Raw genomic sequence first — 19,611 nt, forward strand, 5'->3', positions numbered from 1 at the left:
ATGCGTCCCCTGCTCCCTGCCGACCAGTCCTCCAGAGCCTCCACTTGCCGTGCTCCTGGCACTGCTGCTCTGAGCGGCTGGCCACCCAGCCACACGCGGAGGGTACCTCCCTGGGGCAACAACTCCCTCTACACATTCCAACCAACAGCCCCTCGATTCCAGCAGAATCCAGGGCCAGCCAAGCCCACATGTCTGGTGGAGAGAGAGAAATGGAGTGGAGGAAGAGAAGAAGGTAGGTGAACAGCTCTCGGCCCACGGCCGGCGTCCACGCTCAACACCGGCGTCCACGCTCGAAGCCGGCATAGTGTGCCAGATGCACTCTGCTTCTTTGGGGTTCTCTGTCGTGGTCTCCTTTCCCGTGGTGGTACCTGAGGCACAGAGGGAAAGGGGCCAGCCCCACACGGCAGGAGAAAACAAGGCAAGATGGCCAGGGGCACCCCCTCTGGGCCTACAGAGGCTGAGGAGACTGCTCCTGTCCCAGCTGGGCCAGCTGGGACGGGCGTGTGGCCACTACGGCATTCTGTCTGTGACGCATCTGAGGAGGAACAAGTAGCCCCTGGCCATCAATCTGGAGACCCTCTGCTTCAAAGAAAGGCACAGAAAATATGAAATATGAGATTTTGTTCTCTCCAAGACAATAACAACAATAATAGCCTTCCCTGGAACGATGCCTGGCACACAGCAGGTCCTTACTAATGTCTGGTGAATGATGAGAACACAGTGAAGACCAGTTAACATGAAGACCATATTATAAGCATAGTAGAAGGGAAGAAAGCTATTGTGAAATTCAGGCCTTATTCTGGTGACCACGATAACTAGAGCCACACCATGCAGGGGGCACACCACACACACACATGCTCCAGGTGTCAGCCTCCAGCCTGCCTGCCCCAGCGGCTCACCGTGACCTACAATACGAAGGGAACAAACTATGCAAATGCAATGAAGAAAGGAGTCAAAATTGCCAAAAAAGCTCAGTTGCTCACCACCCAGGACGTCTACTTATCCTGGCTTAGTCATTAACAAAGCACAAAGCATCTCCTTAGAGGCCAGACTGCAGAACATGAGGTGCCTGAAAGAAGGCTTGCACACGCGTACAGTTCAGTTAATTACTAATTCAGAAAGCAGCCAGGTTGCTGGTAGCGTGAAGGGCCTCAGCGCTAACAAGAAAGCTGGACACACTTGAGACTATCCAATATTAGAGGACAGGCTCTGCAAATGTTTCAGGATGATGTGGAATAGATTCTTCATCTGCTTGGACCTAAACAAAGGCCCATTCTGTAGTGCTGGAGTTCACAGAGACAGGAATAAGGGCCGTGGTGTGTTTAGCTAAGCTATGGAAAGTTTAGCAAAAAAGAAGATATCTTATTGTAGGGCAAAATTCTATAGCAATCTGAAAAATTCGTAAGTAATACAAATAGCACCAATGTTTACATTACTATAGCATTCGTTAGGCGGCATTTCCTCCCTCATATTACCCCTATTATTTTAAAAACCCTAAAATCAATTATCTTTTTTGAAATAAAATTCTTACTAAATAAATAAAAATTCAGTATTTCCAAAAAGTGATTGGTGGAAAGGCAATTAACATTAAGCTTTTATGGAACTGATAAATGTCAAGTTACAGACTCTCTACAGTGTAGAAAGCTGGCCCTGAAGTGCAAAGACAGAACACAGATTTCTTTGGGCTCCATGACACCTTGAATGTCCTCACATGTCCTAAGAATGGCATCAATACTGACGAAATGGGAACCAGAGGGAGGAAAAGGCAAAAAACATGTGCTGAATATTCTAAATACCAAGTGACATCAGTTAGTGTGACACAAATGTAGGGAAATACAGGGAAGAAGGAAGAGTGAGGCGGGATCACCAAGGACAGCTTTTTAGATTAGGCTTCTGTGTTAGGGTTTAAAAGAAGCAGGAGTTAGCACTTGACTGAGAAGAAAGTTCAGAAAGCATTCCAGAGGCTCTTCTTGAACAAAATGTTAGAGCTTTCTAACTCTATATTCTCAAAGGTTCTAATACTTTTCAGTTTTCTGTTTCAACAAGCATAGTAACCACCAAGAGTAGGGTTTTCACCTTTCTTGGGGCCTGAAACTAAAGATGACACTTAAAATGATACATAGGCAAGTACTTGAAAAGCAGGGCCAAGGGTCTGATTTCAGGACTCGTAAAGGGATCAAACTCTCGCTTGTTTCAAGTACAATTTCTAAAACTCACTGCTTTTTTCTTTCTGAAACATCATAAGTAAGAGTCTTCCGAAGAACCTTGCTGACATTTTACTTTTCAAAGGAAAGTCCAGCCCTGCAGAGCTGTCTTCTCTCTCCCAGGAAGGCTAACAGAGACCCCTTAGAGAACACGACTCCTTTGTGCCTACCTATAAGGTACGAGGAAATGTCAGTGGGAGGCTCCTATGGGGCGGATATCAGTAAATACAGGCAAAACGACATTATTAGAAGCCTCATTTTCTCATTTCTCCCATTCAGTGTCAGCAGCAGAACGGGTGTGCACGGGGGTCCCCTGAAAAGACCAGGTTTCCTTTGACCGCTCGTTTGGGGGCTGCACTGCAGAGTCTAAGAAAATAAGCTGAGACCCCAAGGAGAGCTAGTTTCACCACACTCCCAAAACGCTGACTCCAGAAAAGAAACAAAATTGAAAAGAATTCAGTTTGAACTGTCTCACACCTGATCAGAAACAAGCCCGCTAATTTTAAAAAGTCTGCCTCCTTGAGACACTCTTGCTCTCCAGTTGTCATGTGGTATACACAACACAGGATTAACCATTTCCAGTACACAGCTCACTGGCATTACAAGTGTTCACATTCACATTCCCGCCATCTGTCTCTAGAACATTTTCATCTTCCCAAAAAGAAACTTTCCCCACTAAACACTAACTCCCACTCCGCCTCAGCCCCTCAGAACCTTCTACTTTCTCTATGAATTTGACAGCTTCTGAGCTTTTATATAAACCTAAAGGTAGGCAAACCCTGAAAAAATCAGTCTGGCACACTCTTAAAGGTCACGGACCCAACTGCTGACCTGAAATTGCTTACAGACAAACGGGCCAGGTTTGACGGCCTCGCGGTCTGTTACTGCTCACTGGCCCCCCACCTTGGCAGAGTCTCACTGTGGAGAAAGCCCACGTGGATGCCCAGATCATTCATACACGTGAAAGCCAGTCCCAAGTCCCGGCAAGTTGATTAGTATTTCTCCTCAGTTTAAGCGTTTTAAGGGGAAAAAGTACAAAGTATATCCACAGAGAGACTGTATCTGGATATCAGCATAAAACACTGAACAGGGAAGGTCCAGAGGGTGGGGGTCCCACCACCTCTCTGTTTAGTTGCTGATACCCCAGCAAAAGTCTCAAAGAAACCACTGTAGAAAACCATGCAGAAGACAGTCCTCCCTTAGCTGCACATAACACGTCTTAAGTCCAGGCTCTAAACTGACGATGCATTTTCTTAACGTCCCCGTTGGCCACTGATTCTTCTGCACCGGCTAAATTTAGGAAACTCTACCACAAATAACATCTTCCAAGAACTCTGTGGTGCCCGGTGGGTGGGGAGGGGTGGGAAGGTCAGAGTGGAGAGACAAGATTTAGCCTTCAGTTTGATTTTGTGAGAAAAAAATGCAAATGAGAGCCCTCCAGCACCTGTTGGCTTCTTTCAGGTTAGTCAAAAGACGACATGCATTTGACTGGTCACATCCACAGATGGAGAGCCCAAGTGCTTATTTTTGCTCAAACTCCTTTTGCTAAAGTGGGCACAGTCAGTGTGTCCAAGCTCCTTGGGCCTCATGGGTGGGCGATGGGGAGGCCACGCCAGCCACACCACCCAACCCTCTTCCGAGTTCTTCTTGCTGGTGGTGTGCCTGACATGACTCATGAAAATGGAGCAGTTTAGGCAAAATCTCCCCAAACGGAGCAATTCTACAGGGTCACTAACGGGCGCGAATGCTACACGACCACGCTGAAAGTCACCGTGGATGAAGCACTCTCTGGGAGTGATGGGCAGTGGACAGTCCGCCTGTAAAAGACGCAAAAGTGGAGCTTCATCTAACTCTGCATCTCGGCTGGTCAAACAGCCCGTCAGCAAAGTGAAGAAGACCCTCCCAAGCCCTGTGTTCTATCACAACGCCATCCCCCCCCCCAACCCCCCCCCCCGCCCCCAATCCACCAACAGCTCGCCTAGCCCACCGCCTGGCTGCCCGGGTCTCAGGGTCCTGTGCTCCCCAGGTCCCGTGGGTCCTTCTCTCCCTCAGGAGTCTGGGGGCGTGGATGCTTCCTCAGAAAGCCTGCCCCGCCTCATCTCCCTGCCCCAGGCAGACTCTGGAGACGGCCCTAACTGCCGCCAGGACAGGACAGTGTTGGCCTGCGAGGGTTAGGCTCCCCATCAGACCGTCCCCATCAGAGCTGGGCCCTCACTCAGTTCTTGCTGCAGCCTAGCTCCTCTCTCCCTAGCCATCATCAATAGGGGTCACTAAAAGAAGGAAGGGGATCCATTTTTAGAATCTTAAACTCCCGCGTGCCCTGAGAGAGCCCGTGTCCAGGGAGCCAGCGCCCCTGTAGCCGACAGGATGCACAGCCCTGGCCGGGCAGCCCGACAGACTCCGTGTGTGTGTCCTGTGTGCTTTGAATGGCTCCGCGGGATGTGGGGGCCAGACCCACTAACCATGGAAAACCATCCCGGCAGTGGAGGCAGGCCGGGTGCTCAGGACTTTTCAGGTGTGCTTTGCACTGGGGACGCAGTAGCCCCAAGCTTCAGGCCTGACGCGGGCTCCAGGAACACGCAGGCTCTCTCACTGAGGTGTGCCTGGCTGCGAACCCTGCCACCTAGCCACGAGGACTGGAGGTGACACACAGGTCCGTGTGCATCGTGACACTGCCTCACCTGCCATCTACGTGTCGCCTGGGGCTCCTGTCATGACACGGCTGAGAGGGGAGGCAGAGAGCACCCTGACGCATTCACCACCTGGCCCTTGACAGGATGCACAGACAGGATGCACAGGCTCGACGTGCGCCGAGCCCCGCTCAGATGCACACGCTTCCCAAAGTCACGTGACGATCGGGAGCTCGTCTCTCATGCGGGAGACATGGGGACAAGGCAGGATCGCCTGACTCTAAACCACTGCTTGTGCTCAGCCCCACTCCTTGCTCCCTAGAGAGAGGCGCCAAGGAATTTCCTTCCAACACAGGACTCTTAAACAAGGAGATGAGATTCAATGTGTGACACACTGAATGGCTGGAGGTGCTGAAGAACAAGGCATGTGTTGCTGCCAGCACAGACCAGGCTGCAGAGAGGTTCCCGCTGCCTGGAGGATCGTGCGCCAGCCACCTGGACTATACGAGGCCCACCATCCTCACCTTTTGCAGGAAGGAAGGTGCTGGCTCCTGCCTCAGGGAGGAGCAGAGCGTTTGTTGCCTGTGCTCCTTTCACAGGTAACCGAGCACTCGAGTCTAGACTCCACCCCTCGCGATGGGACGAGACATTCCTGCAGGCTGCCACTCGTCCTCCGGCGCATTACCAAGCCTCAGAACTTGAGCAGCTTTTCCTAAGCAGCATTCCAGGTCCCTCGGGCATGATGTCGTGTCCTCCAAGTGGGATTAGACCCTCAAAAGGGTTAGCAAACACGAACCCTGAGCAAGGCACTGTCCCTAGCCTGGCAGCTGGCCAGTCCTGCGGGTGTGGGGTCAGATCAGGACACCAAACGTGAGCCTGTGACTCCCGCCTCCCCTGGGCATCAGGAAGTGCATCCTCTCGCTCTGAGGGAGGTACGTGTGGGGGTCAGAGACCACTGAACTCCCTGGCGCATGGGTCGTACTGCAGTGTGGGTGCCCAGCCCCCAACAGGACCAGGGGCTTCTTCCTCACTCGGCTCTAAGGCTGATCAGCGTGGGGCAGTCTTCACCAAGGCCTCCCTCCCTCCCCACCAGCTGCCACTGAAAGCAATCTGATGGCTATTTTTATGTTGACAGCTGCATCCTCTCACAGTGGGCACAGAGGGGAGAACCGTGTGGGGAGGCCAGCGGTCCCTGGGGTGGGCAGGACCTAAAGATGCCTGGCGGAAAGCACTGGTCACGAAGCCCCAGCGAGTACAGGGGCTGCAGCAGGAGCGTGGGGAGGGGTCAGTTCAGGAGCACATGTCGGGAGCGTGAGTCAGAGTGTCTGTATGAACGCAGCCTGACTTTAGTCAATTTGGGTCCATCTGTGGATCTGGGTGTGCCTTCCACCTGAAGGCTGGGTGGCTGGTCTGGTTGAACAGGTAAATTCAGGTTGGACCAGGCCCACCATCGCCAGGCCCCAACTACTCTGAGGGCCAGCACAGTCTGGAATGACCTCTAAATGTCTTGGGTTAAGGACAATTCCCCAGACCAGAAGGCTGAAGCTGAGGTCCGGGCTCCACTCTGCTGCCCTGGATCCCAGGTAACCACACAGGTGAGGGGAGCATCCCTCCAGCTAGGGGAGCAACACAGGACGGCCTCTCCTTTCTCAGGCTCCAGCCGTGGTCCCTGTAGTTGGGACAAGGTCCACAGCTGGCCCTCCAGGGAAGGAGGCTCCCACTCAGACCAGACGCACCACATCCACCCCAACACCCAGGGATGCAGCGGCCACGGCTTGCCGCCCCCTCACCACGCAGTCACTGGTCTTCCCCTGGACGAGAGGGCAGAGCTGGTGGAGATGCCCTGCCTGGTTACCAATGTTGAAACGACATCTGTGCTCCTTGTGGTGACAACTGAAAGGAGAGAAACAGTTTCTCAATCCAGACCCGGGCCCGACACCAGCCTCTGCCTCGGGGCACACACAGGCTCCGAACCATCCCAGGAGAGGGGACGGCAGGACCTCAGCCACAGCGAGGCCAGGCTACTGTCTGGGGCCACTGCTTCCCCCAAGCTTCGGGCCAGGAGGGCCTGCTTCTCTTCCAGGCCTGGCAGGCGCAGGGCCCACGGGCAGTGCCTACCTAAGAATGAATGATAGGAGCACCTGCACATAGCAAATTTGCTTAAACCAGTCTTCAGTAAACCAGGCTACATTTAAATCAGTATTTTTCCTGTGGCTAAAAACAACAACGGCCCCCATAGAGCCGTTTAACTCTGCTTTGGGTCTTAACCAACTAACCACCTTTAACTGCTCATTCAAACTTCTGACTATAGAGTTGAAGGCCCTTCTCCCAAGGAGCCTGCGACACTCCCAACACCCATGGGCCTGCCGCCGGCCTCCACAACACGCGGAGCTCCCACTGGTCTGGGGCGTTGTCCTGACCTGGACCCAGAAACATGCTGACAGCGAGGCCCTACAAAAGTGAGTCCCCTCAGGCTGTGGCCTTTCTCAGACAAGAGCGTGTGCTCCATCAACCTCAGGCATGAGTGCAACTGCCGCATGCCCTCCGTCTTATTGCTGAGTCCTTCAGCTCTACCGTCTCCCACCTCCTGGGAAGGAAACGTGAGTGTGTCACCTGACTCTGTTCGTGAACCTTTGCTGACTGCTTCACACAAGATGAAGCCCAGACTCCTCAGCTTGACAGACGCAACTTCCCCTGACCGTCCCTGTGGCCCCTCCAGCCTGGTTCCCTGCAGACCTGTTCAGGGAGCCCTCTGAGCCCTCCGGAGTTCTGGAGCCCGCCTGTGCCTGCACACCTGGGGCCCCGCATGCGCTGCGCCCCTCATCCTCCAGGGTCGCCCCATGGTGCTGGCCCCGTGGCGAGGCCTGCAGGACCCGGCAGGGAGGTGGCCCCAGCCCCTCAGCTCTGCGGCGAAAGCATGAGTCTGCGTGGTTTTAGGGTTTCCATGCCTATCTCTTGGTGCTGGGCCGCACCTTACTTCTCACTGTATTTTATACCCAATTCCTGCTATAAGGGATGCACTCAACCAGCATTTGCTGAATCTGAAGGAATAACGCCCAATTTAGCCAAAAAGAGAACTGAAGACAGCACCACCCTCGTCCCAGCGTGCTGACCACCCTAGCCACTAGGTACCCAGCCACCATCCACACGTGTCCTCTGGCCCCAGGGCTCATTTCCCCCTTCCTGACCATCCAGGAAGGGCTGGTCCCACTTGAGACACACCTCTCCCCGAACCGGACATACCCATCCTGCCAGGCTGCCTCATCACTCCTCTTCATAAAGTCTTCCCAACCTCCAGCCCACGGAGCCAGGCTCTTCACGAACAGACCAGCTAGCACGCTGGTGTCCTATCACAGTGCGTCCAGGCTGCTGTTCCAGCTAGAGCAGCGGGGAGAGGACATGGTCCTCACCTCTCCTGAGACCTTGGTTTGCGAGTCCTGGCAGGTCCTATCTCTGTCATATGCCCCACTGGGGACTGGGAGGGGTCCAACCTAGGAGCACCCCCCCACTCCAACACAAGGAGAAGCACTTGGCACAAATCTGAGGACCTGAGCACACAGGGGGCTCAGCAAGAAACACTCATGAACTTGGGACTTGAGAGGAAAGTCTAGGAAGGAGAGTGCTAGGTGAAAGTCTTTAGTTGAGTGGAGAGGCTGATCGGTGAGTGTGTGAAGTCAAGAGACCACCCACAGCTGAAGGGCCGGGGCTCCAGGGAGCCAGGCAGTGAGCACAGCTCTCTCACCCAGAGATGAGAAGGCCGCTTTCCTCTCTAGAACCAATGAACCCTCGACAATTTCTGCCCCTCTGGCCCATTCGAGCTGGAATTCCAGCTCTAGACCTCCACTTGACACAGAAGGCCAGCAGCCAGGGACAGGCGTGGGGGGGGGGGGTGCCTTCTTTGCACTTGACTGCCCCCACACACGGAACTCAGACACAGCTGGATTTAAGAAAGAGAGATTACTAGACAGTTTTCGATACCTACCATAATCATTTCTATTTGAGTCATTTCTATTTAAGTCTGGGGTTGGCTTCAAACAAATTTACCTCAACACATGAAAGCTGCAAACCTTTGGTACAGGACGTGCCACCGATACTCAAAGACTTTAGTGGAGAGATGGCGACAACTGTCAAGCCGAGAATTGCCCAGGTCCGACACTGAGTAGCTGCCCAAGGCCCTGAGCCTCATCAGCAGTGATGAGAGTGCGGCGGTTGGTAACGCCAGTGCAGTGACAGGAACTCACCCACGCCAGCCACTGCAATCAGGATTTCTTGCCCAGTCTTCAACCTGTATCACTGTGGATCTGCGAGCTCTAAAAGGGTATAAATTTACTCAACTGAAACAATCAGAGGAAAAACACAACTGATGCTGCAAATAAAATCTACACAGTCGGACGGTGTGTCACGGGCTGTCCCCCCGCCGAAGATCAGGACGGCTGAGAGAGGCACTCTGTGGGCACCGGCCACGGGTGACGAGCACGGGGCGTGTCTGAGGTCACACATTTACACGTGAATCCATGGGGAGCCCTGTCACCACACACAGAGCCCGGCCCAGCCATGCCTACACACCTAAGTGCAGCCTGCCTGTCACTGCTCTAGACTCCAAGAGGTGGCCACCTGCTTATCTTCCTTTCATGATCCCTCCATCCAAAAAGATACTGTGAAGATCCTCCCACTGAGGAAAATAAGTAAGAAAAAAGTGACACTCTGTGTTCCCACCCTCTTAACTGACTCCCCTTTGCCAATCCTAGGAGTATGACATGGTCCTCGCAAACTCTTATCTGTGCCTTTACACACATATATGTACATGTGTGCATGCTAAGTCACTTCAGTCGTGTCCAACTCTTTGCGACCCTAGGGACTGTAACCCGCCAGGCTCCTCTGTCCATGGGATTCTCCAGGTAAGAATACTGAAGAGGGTTGCCATGCCTTTCTCTAGGGGATCCTCCCGACCCAGGGATTAAACCCAAGTCTCCTGCACTGGTAGCCGGGTTCTTAACCCCTAGCGCCACCTGGGAAGCCCCATATTTGTACATACAGGAGTACATTATTAATGTATAATTTACATAAATGGGATCATAGTGTGGATATTATTCTACAACTTGCTTCTTTTGCTTAGCAGTTAACTGTTTCCTGTGCGTACGTGTAAGCCCTCCTCTTCTTTTTCAGTGGCTGCAGAGTATTTCTTTTCTACAGAGGCATCACCACTGACCAGGGCCTTTCTGCTGGGTGTGCGGGTCGGCTCCAGTTTCCTGATTACAAGCAGACCTGCAGGGAGCCTCCTACCCCCTACCCCTGTGCCGGGACGAGGTGTGTGGTGTCCAGCAGGCTCTTCCTCGTGGCAACAATTCCCGTGACTTGAAGACCGTGGACAGGAGGGGGCTCAGGGTCCTAAGACCCAAGCTGACAAGGTCACCAGCTTGGGAGGAGGGCAGAGCTGGATCTGCCTAGGAAACCTCTGAGGAAGACAAGGGGGCACAGGTCTCCTTGTGAATCAGAACGCGGGCCTGGAGCCTGCGAATTCCTCTCAGCTTCCCATGGTCTGCCTCCAAGCAGGCCTGAGGCGAGGTCCCAGCGAACTCTGTCCCCACCTCACCTGCCGTGGCTGTGGGAAGTCTTCTTTTAATTAATCACTCCCTGTTCGTATCTTAGACTGTCCTGTCCCTGTAGGAGCAGGCTTCTAATGCAGACCAAAGGCAGCCGAAAGACCACTGAGACCAGTCAGAGTTGCAGGAGCGTCACTCAGTGGCGGGAACTTAGCAACAGGCTCTTCTGGCCTGCAGGCCACACCAACTGTGTGTGCTGGGCATCTGCACACAGGGTTCCTGACAGTGGGGGTGCCCGGGGAGGTGGCCCTGCACCACCTGACCTCTGACCTCACAGAGCGCTATGGTCAGTAAGACCACTCTTCTTCCACACCCTGAAGTCAGTCACAGACCCCCAGAGACGTGGCTTCTCACCTCGCGGTGAAGCTGAAAAGCATGCGGTACAGAGACCGTCAGAAGCACAGGCAGAGCCAGAGCCGGGCTGCATGCTGGGGAGACCAAGAAGCCCACTGCCCGCAGCGGCCTCGGACCAGCTCAGGAGGGCAGATCTTAGTCATTTGATGCCCACAGATATTACAGGGAAAGGGCAGCAGGCCTGAGGCTGGTGGGCACTGGCGTGTCCTTCTCAGACCAAGAGCTGGGCCCAGCTCTCAGGGACGGGAGGATTTGGGGCAGGGGGCAAGAGGAGGGAGAGAGAGAGACGTGGACACAGAAGCAAGTCTCTTAAACTTCAAATGCCACTGCACACCTTGGATGGGGCTTATTTACATTTGGGAAGGCAGCAAAGCTTCTGAGGGTGAGAGACAGAGTGGGCCACCAGACGGACATGTGGCAGGGGACCAGGCCATCCCAGGAGCCCCTCAGCACTCAGGACCACTGTCCACACAGACTGGGTGTCTCTGGGAGACACACACCTGTGTGTGCAGACACACAGACACAGGAAGGATCAAAGCCAGCAGAAGTGGTCAGCTGCAAACAGAACCAACTGCGTTAAATTCTGAGCCTGGACACCTCAAAAAAATGTCTTTCATGTTAAAGGAAATATAAAACAGAATCGCCAGGTATAAATGCTGGCCTATGAAAACATCCTATTCTTGAAAACAGAAACAAATGCATAAACGGTTCAAAATATAAGTCACAACTCAAAATGGGAAGAATATCCAAGCTGAACTCAAGCTCAAAATACCTATCTGGCGTGCACACAATGCCCTGTTGTGAATATATGTATGCAAACTATTTTTTTCTATTTAATCTGAAAATAGAAATCACTTTAAAATTAAATTCTTTTGTGTCATTAGCCCAGTGAAGGAATGAAAATACTTTAAAAGTATTTTTGTTAATAGTGAAAAATAGTTGTTTCCTGCAGGTGCTCTGGTTAAATACCAACATGAAAAATGAAACAAACTCTGAAATTCTTACATTAGAAAGACAGACCTCTGGTTCTTTTCTCAGGGGAAGGGAGAAACCTTTCATTGCTCAATATTACTTCCTCAGCACCTACAAACAACATGGGCTTTCTGATTTTCTGAAACAGCACTGTCTTTGTGACAGCAGTTTTCACCACCCCCTCAAATCTGGAGCAACCAGTAGGCGCTGAAGACCCAGCTCACAAAAAAGGAAACGTTTTCAGCAGAAGCAGCTCCCCTGCCCGGCCCTCAATGTGGAATCAGAGGAAGGGATGTTCCTCCTTCAATGCTGTAATTACGGTTTGGGCTTAATTCCTATTTGAAATAAAGCCACGAGGCAATGGTCCCTCCCCAGCTCTGCCACTCGCTAGAGGTGACGTGCGAGGCCCCGGGTCTGGTTACACCACAGCAGCCAGGACGCTACCATCGTGTGGGCTGGGCTCCCGGGCGCTGGTGATGAGCAGGTGGTCCCAGGCAGGCAGGGCACTGCCAGGAGGCATGAGTTGGCACTCCCCCAGGCAGAGTCTCCAGATCCCTAGAACTTCCACTAGGATGTGACAGGACCAAAACCTCTCAATTTTAGACAGTAACTGCCTCCCCACGTCTAGCCTGCCCCACCCCGGGTCTGCCCAGAGAAAGCTGGGGTGCATTCCATAAACCCTCGTGGCTTTGAAGACCCCAGAAAGGGAAGGAGGTGGCGGCTCTGTCGTCTCCTGTGCTGTATGCCCCCTTACCCTCGCCAGGCTGGATCTCAGTGCTGCACATGCTCTTCCCTCTCACCCCATCCAGGTCCTGCTCCCCTGGTCCCCTCCCCAGCGTCAGGACCAGCACAACACGGAGATAACTTCCCAGACTCATCTCAGCCTGGTGAGATTATGGCTTCTGGAACCGAGTTTGAAATTTAAGAGAGATGACTACATTTATGCATCAGGCAGAGGGCTCAGCGAAAGTCTGGAACTCCCAGGACCCCGGCGGACTCTGTCCCTTCCCTGAAGGCAAGCATGCCCACTCACATCACTTTAATGCCTCTGTTTTCCCCACTTGTGCAATCAGAGAATCTATTGCTTTAATGTTTAAAATAAGAACATGCTAATGAATCACTTGTGAAGTTAAAAATGAATAAGGACAGCAATAAACTATGTTATACTATAAAACAGAGGTCTGACTTGAAATAAACGTGAAATCACAGGAAAGTACTTATCGAGTGAGGTAATAACAGCACCCAGAGCCTGAAACAGGACATCTCCAGATGAAAGAGGCAGACTCGTGGGGAAAAGGCACAGGGCCCCTTGTTCCTCACAGGGAGTAACGGGGATGCGCAGTCACAGCTGGTGAGGGAACACAGTTTGCCCAGAGCACTGAGACTTACATCAGCAGCGTTCTGTTTACACCAGGCTGCAGTCGCTCCACTCGCCAGCCCCCCAGCCCTTGCTCCTGCACGTAAAGTGGGGAGGTGGGAGAGGCGAGGGCGGGGCTCTTTCCTCCTAGGCTTGAAGGCCAGCTCTCTGGGCAGAAGTGGCGGTGGCACAGACTCCCGGCTGCCTTCCTACGTGATGGTGTGCTGTGGGCAGCGGGGTACAATGCCGTGAGGCAGCCTGGAGGGTGAGGGTGGGCAGGACATCGATGCAGTTTATTAAAATGAAGGAAACCTCAAGTCTCATCTTGTGATTGAAGAGGAAGTCAATCATGACCAGCTTACATTTAACTTGTCACCTAGGCCATAGCTTGGCCATGTGTTTTAACAAACTATTGTTGATACATGGAAAATGGAGTAACTATTTTCAAAGGAGATGTCAGCCTCCAAAAAAATGATGCTTTGTTGTTGTTTCCAATAAAACCATACTGGAGCACAAATGATAGCACCTTAACAAAAACCATGAGATAAAACAGAGGGAATTGTGAGCTCAGATCTGGAGAAAGGAGTTCAAGTCTGTTCACCTCCTGTGTTCCTCGTATGGTGATGTCAGTTGAACTGCTTATTATTCTAAGTTCTCATCTTTGTGGACACTGACTGAAATCCAGCAGCTCTGATGGCCAAGTAAAACTGATAACTTTGAAATGAGAATATATTACCTACTCTTGTGTAATATGAATTTAAGTGAAAAACTGCTTGAATGAGGACTCTTTCAGAATGAGGCACACCTCCCTTTCCAATACCCCACCCTGAAATAGAAACACACACACACATTTCACAACCATATTCACACTATTTTCTGAAAAGAGGTAGCTTGGGCTCTGTCAAGGCTAATAAACAGAGAGAGACTGTGCTCCCAGCCAACAGCTCAAACCATCCATTAGGGTAAAATTGAAGATGTTTTTGGAATCAGTGTACAGGCAGACACATCCTATTTACTTTAAAACCTGAAACACAACAACAGCTTCTTCACTGATCGTCTGCAGAGAGAAGCACTAGAAAATCTCTAGGGACAATTTATCCTCAGAGGCCTTGTCTCCTGAAATGCAAATGATAGATAATTGAGCTCAAATGGAAAAAAGTCAGGAAAGGAGCAGCCTGAATTCTTTGGGATTCTAAAACAGGAGGTAATTTTGAAAGGAATAAAAATGGGTTTTAAATGTCCTTAAAATCTAAAGGGAAACAGAAGTGTTTGTTCTTTGGCATTCAGCCAAGAAAGTCAAGGTAGTGACACAAGAGGATGGGGAGAACAAGGGCCCCCCTGCCGGCCCAGCCCGGCCAGAGGGCCAGGTACAGGCATGGCCAAGCACAGGCTCCGCGCGGCCAGGACGGGATAGGAGCTGCTGCAGCACACGCGCTCCCCGCCCCCCGCCCCCCCCGGAGCACAGCACAGCCGGGCGCACAGGTCAGCCCCCTCACCTCCAGCATCGGCCTGGCGCTGTCGTGCACAGACAGAATGTGCGTCACCTTGTTCTTGCTCAATTGCTCTGCATCTCTGGCATCTGTCACAGAAGAAAAGGGGCACATTTTAGTATTTTTTGCAAGTGAATTACTCCTTAAGGAAAAAGCACAAAATTACTTGCATATTTCTTTCTTAAAAATTCGTAACTGAATTGTGGTGCTTGAGAAGACTCTTGAGAGTCCCTTGGACTGCAAGGAGAGCAACTCAATCAATCCTAAAGGAAACCAACCCTGAATGTTCATTGGAAGGACTGATGCTGAAGCTGAAGCTCCAATACTTTGGCCACCTAACACGAAGAGCCAACTCAATGGAAAAGACCCTGATCCTGGGAAAGACTGAGGGCAGGAGGGGAAGGGGACAACAGAGATGGCTGGATGGCATCACTGTCTCAATGGACATAAGTTTGAGCAAATTCCTGGTGATAGTGAAGGACAGGGAAGTCTGGCATGCTGTAGTCCATGGGGTTGCAAAAGCTGGATACAACTTAGCAACTGAACAACAAAGGGAATCTAGAGTTATTGCTTTTAGGTATTCTGCAGATAACTTAGTTTATTTCTGACTGACGCGTCTTTTGATACAAAGTGGTCATATAAAACTTGAAAAGTATGTAGTTTGATAAATATTATAATGATGATTATTGCTGTTTAAAGGAAATGAACCACTAAGTCACGTTGTAGCTGATGCTTGTTAAGTTGCAGACCCTCAGGTTAGATTTTCACATGAAACGTGGAAAAAGAACGATAGTTCAAATATTTTTAATTACCTCTTAATGATTAGTAATCTAAGTTAAAATTAAATACAAAACAATCTTCTGTCTAAGATACAGGAACCTGCCAGAGACTAATCGACCCTGATGTCAAAACAGCAGGGAATGGGACCAGATGCAGGTATGATGTGGTTTACAACAACTGCATCCACTTATGCTAAACTAAAAATGGATACTTTCTGGAAAGTCCAAACAAAGTAGTTCATAAGTCACGTGGCTATTAAATTATCTGCATATGAAACTAAGGAGATACCAAATTATAGTCCCTTCCTATGAACCCACCCAGAGAAGAAAGTTACCCGAATCCCCTCAAGCTGGAACTTCTGCTAATCTACAGAACAGGGTGCAGCAGAAAACAAGGAGGTCCATTCCCCTGCGACAAGTTTTCTAAAGTGATACAGGGTAAGATGATTGAAAACCGAATGTCTGATCATTCTGTTTCTGGAGAATATTAACACCATGAGAAAATGCTTGGGATACAGCATTAAACAGGGGAAAGGGGGAGCAGGCACCAAACTATAAATACGATATGAACTCAACTTGTAAAAACACATAAAGACAACAAACACAGTGGGGACAACTGCTATAAGGAATCAGCGTAGACAGTGATCATCGTGAAGAGACAGAATTATGTGTTAAGTTTTTTCTTTATCGTTTATGTGTGTGTGTGCGTGTGTGTGTGTGTGTGTGTGTATTCAATACAGATGGCTGTAAAAGTTCAACATGCCTAAGAACTACCCGGATTTTTTTTAAAAGGCAGATTCCTGGGCTCCAACTTAGTTCAAGGTCTATGGCAGGGCCACATTCCAAATAAGCTTTAGTGAATAAAAGTAGAAACAAAGAAGCACCGTTCTAAAACATTCTGCAATAAGCATATACCACTTTTAAAGTCAGGAAAATAATCTTTAAAAGTAATATAAAAACGTTGGCTTTATTTTGACTCTCTTAATTGCTCCAACCACCTCAAACAGCCTCTCAATCCATTACATGGGGACTCATCCAGTCACCCAGCCCCCAACTACCCCAAGTTGTGATCTAGGTGAGCTTTAAACTTGGCAGGAACTGGACTTATTAGGGTCCACAGACAGGCATCCCCCACGTTTTAACTCAAATGTGATTTTCCAATCCCCACCAGGCTGTATATTTTAGACAAGTAGTGAAACGGTCAAGCTGGAGCATTAGGCTCCCAGACGAGGGAGGTGAGGAGCCAGCAGGAGAGGCGTTCAGAGCCACTGGGCTGGGAGGGGTGTGGGGAGGGTCTGCACAGTTGGAGGAGACACTGTGGGCCAGGATCTTCCAGATTCTGACTCCACCCAGGAATGCAGTTGGAAAATCAGTAATTGTTTTGCTGTTGTTGTTCAGTTGCTAAGTCAGGTCCGACTCTTTGTGACCCGATGAACTACAGCACACCAGGCTTCTCTGTCCATCACCATCTCCCTGAGTTTGCTCCAACTCATGTCCATAATAATTGTTTAAATATACTGTTTAAATTAAATAAATTGTTTAAATATATGTTTTTCCTTTTTTTTAAAAACAGCATTACTGAGATAGAACAGCAGTGGATAAACAGACATAGAGAACAGACCTAAAGACACCGGGGGGCGGGTGGTGGAGAGGGAGAGATGTATGGAGAGAGTAAGGTGGAAACTTACGTCACCTTATGTAAAACAGACAGCCAATGGGAATCTGTTGTGTGACTCAGGAAACCTGAAGAGGGGGCTCTGTGACAACCTAGAGGGGTGGGATGGGGCGGGGGAGACGGAGGGGAGGTTCAGGAGGGAGGGGGTACCAAGACTGACTCTTGTTGATGTATGACCAAAAACAACAAAATTCCGTAAAGCAATTATCCTTCAATTAAAAAAATAAAGTGGAAAAAAAGTGTTACTGAGATAATTCACCCTTTTAAAGTACACAATTCAATGGTTTTAAGTATATTCAGAATTGTCCAACCATCACCACAACCTAAATTTAGAATATTTTCATCACCCCATTAATATACATTTGTAACACAGATTAAGGTAAACAACAAGAAAAAAAGGTGGTTTGAAGTCAAAATTACTTTGTTTTGAATATAACCACACTTGGTACCACCAATCAGAAAAACCGACTGCTGGGCCCTTAAGAGCACAGAAGTGACTCCTGGCGACGCCTCTACTCCTTCTGCTCCTCACATTTCCAGTCCAGTCCAAGCCTTTCTATTCTGCGGCAGCGCCATCCGCACACACACACCTTGGGATCCCTCTTCCCACGAGAATGTGCTCTGTCCACCGTGGGAGTGCACTGCTGATGACAGCATTTATTCTTCAGGACTACAAGTGACTGGTGAAGGCTGTCTACAGCTATTGGCACTACGGCAGGAGCATGCACGCAGCTGGAACCGGCCTTGGGGTCTTCAGCTCACTCACCAGCACGTGCACACGCTATCCCTGAGCAGGGAGTCTTAGGAGAACTTAGTCCTCCGCTGCTCAAACCAAGGTCTGCCATCTCCAAGTGTGCTGGAACTGTTGGCAGAAGTACTGAATTTGGTTGGTTTTTATTACAGTTTTTTGATTTGTGAAACTATTCACTCAGCAATTCTACATCCAAGAACTTATCCTAAATTCCACATTGTTTCCAAACTCAAAGACATTCCCCTCTCCCCACGAAACCATGAATAATAACTCATTAAATAACCATAAAGATGTTCATGCATTCCAGCCCAACTCGCCTGCCTGCCACAAAGCACTCGCTGCTTTCTCAGAACAAAAGAGCTTACTAATTCAGGAACTCCAGGACTATTTTTAACACCTTCTAGCAGCGATGCGCGGCTGTCAGTCCAGCGTGCTCATTATTCTCTTTAAGGCCAATTAGCTGCCCTCCGAGCCCAGCGGGGAAGAGGACGTGAACTTCAGCGCAGAGAAGTCAGAGATTGTTTTAAAGAGTCAATGTGAACCTGAACTCGCAGACTTACACAACCAGAAAACAGACAGGAGTGTGTTCCAGCGCGTGTGTCCGGGAAGGGAGGCGTGGTGAGGAGGGACTCTTCACCAGCATGACAGGCTCGTTTCTGCCCGTCAGGCCAGTCCACGAGAACACACCTGCCCTCCCCCACGCACGGGCTGGGGCCAGCCCCTCCCCCCTCCCCTCCCCGTGCACTTTGCTCTGTGGCTTTCTACTCACCTTTGCAACTACAGAGCATTTTGAGACAAATAAGCTAAAAATGAAAAGTCAATAGCTAATAGCATATCAGTAAATATCAAACAAATTGCAGAGAAATGTGTGATAAGAATAATTGGCTAGAGATGAAACTGCCACTTATTTTCCCCAGGTGACTAAAAAAATAGGTCTCTGAAAATTTATTACTAACTAGAAAATAAAAGTGATAAAGATGATAAACAAGTTATATGACTGCCAAATGTGCCTTTTAGCCATCCTCTTTTGATAATAAAACTCCAACACGTGTGTACAGTTAAATGAAGGTCAGAGGTCAAGGTGGACCCTACAGGGCTCTACACCACTCTTCGAGCCATTGGCCAAGGCGTCGGGGTACAAGGATAAGGCTACCGGTGGTGGTCATGTCCTGACCAGACTGCAGAAACTGAGTCCACACATCGACTCCACGTATGAGAGCCTAAAGCTAAGCTTTAAAAAAGCAAGCTCACCATTGGCAAAAGACACCCGTGTCCACCCACACAATGTGGCTCATCCACACAATATTCTTCAGTCTTTAAAAGGAAGGAAATTATGGCACAAGCTACAACAACGAAAGAACGACATCAAGCTCCGTGAAATGAGCCAGTCCCCAAAGGACTAATGCCACATGAGCCTGCTCACACGAGGTCCCTGGAGCAGTCAGACTCAGAGACAAAAAGCAGGAGGGTGGTTTCCAAGGGCTGGGGTACAGGACAGGAAGTAGTGTCTAGTGGGAATAGAGACTCAGCTGGAAATGAAAGCGTTTTGGGGATGGGTGGTGGTGATGGCTGCACAATAGCAAGAATGTACTTAATGCCGCTGAATTGCCACTGAACAAAGGTTAAAATGGCATATTTAATAGTTTGCATATTCTACCACAATAATGAAAAAAGAGAACTCACCTTTGAAGTTGCCAATATACAGGCCAGGCAGGATCTATGGGGAGACAGACCAGACAGGAGTGTTACAGGTTTCAGTCTGATGGCATTCGACACAGAGGCCTGTGCCCACCACA

The 19,611-nt window shown here is 50.1% G+C and overlaps 1 protein-coding gene across 2 annotated transcripts in view; it reads right to left on the reverse strand.

Annotated features, from left to right (window-relative positions):
* Positions 1-19,611, reverse strand: part of DUSP22 (dual specificity phosphatase 22) — a 45,045-nt gene that overhangs the window by 15,477 nt on the left and 9,957 nt on the right. For both annotated transcript variants that reach the window (XM_043908692.1, XM_043908691.1), the window contains exons 2-3: positions 19,499-19,532; positions 14,617-14,699 (exon numbers count right to left, since the gene is read on the reverse strand). In XM_043908692.1, coding sequence (XP_043764627.1) covers positions 14,617-14,699; positions 19,499-19,532 — 117 coding nt within the window. The remainder of the gene's footprint in view (positions 1-14,616; positions 14,700-19,498; positions 19,533-19,611) is intronic.

The sequence above is a fragment of the Cervus elaphus genome, chromosome 7 (assembly GCF_910594005.1).
Source record: "Cervus elaphus chromosome 7, mCerEla1.1, whole genome shotgun sequence".
Classification (NCBI taxonomy): Eukaryota; Metazoa; Chordata; class Mammalia; order Artiodactyla; family Cervidae; genus Cervus; species Cervus elaphus.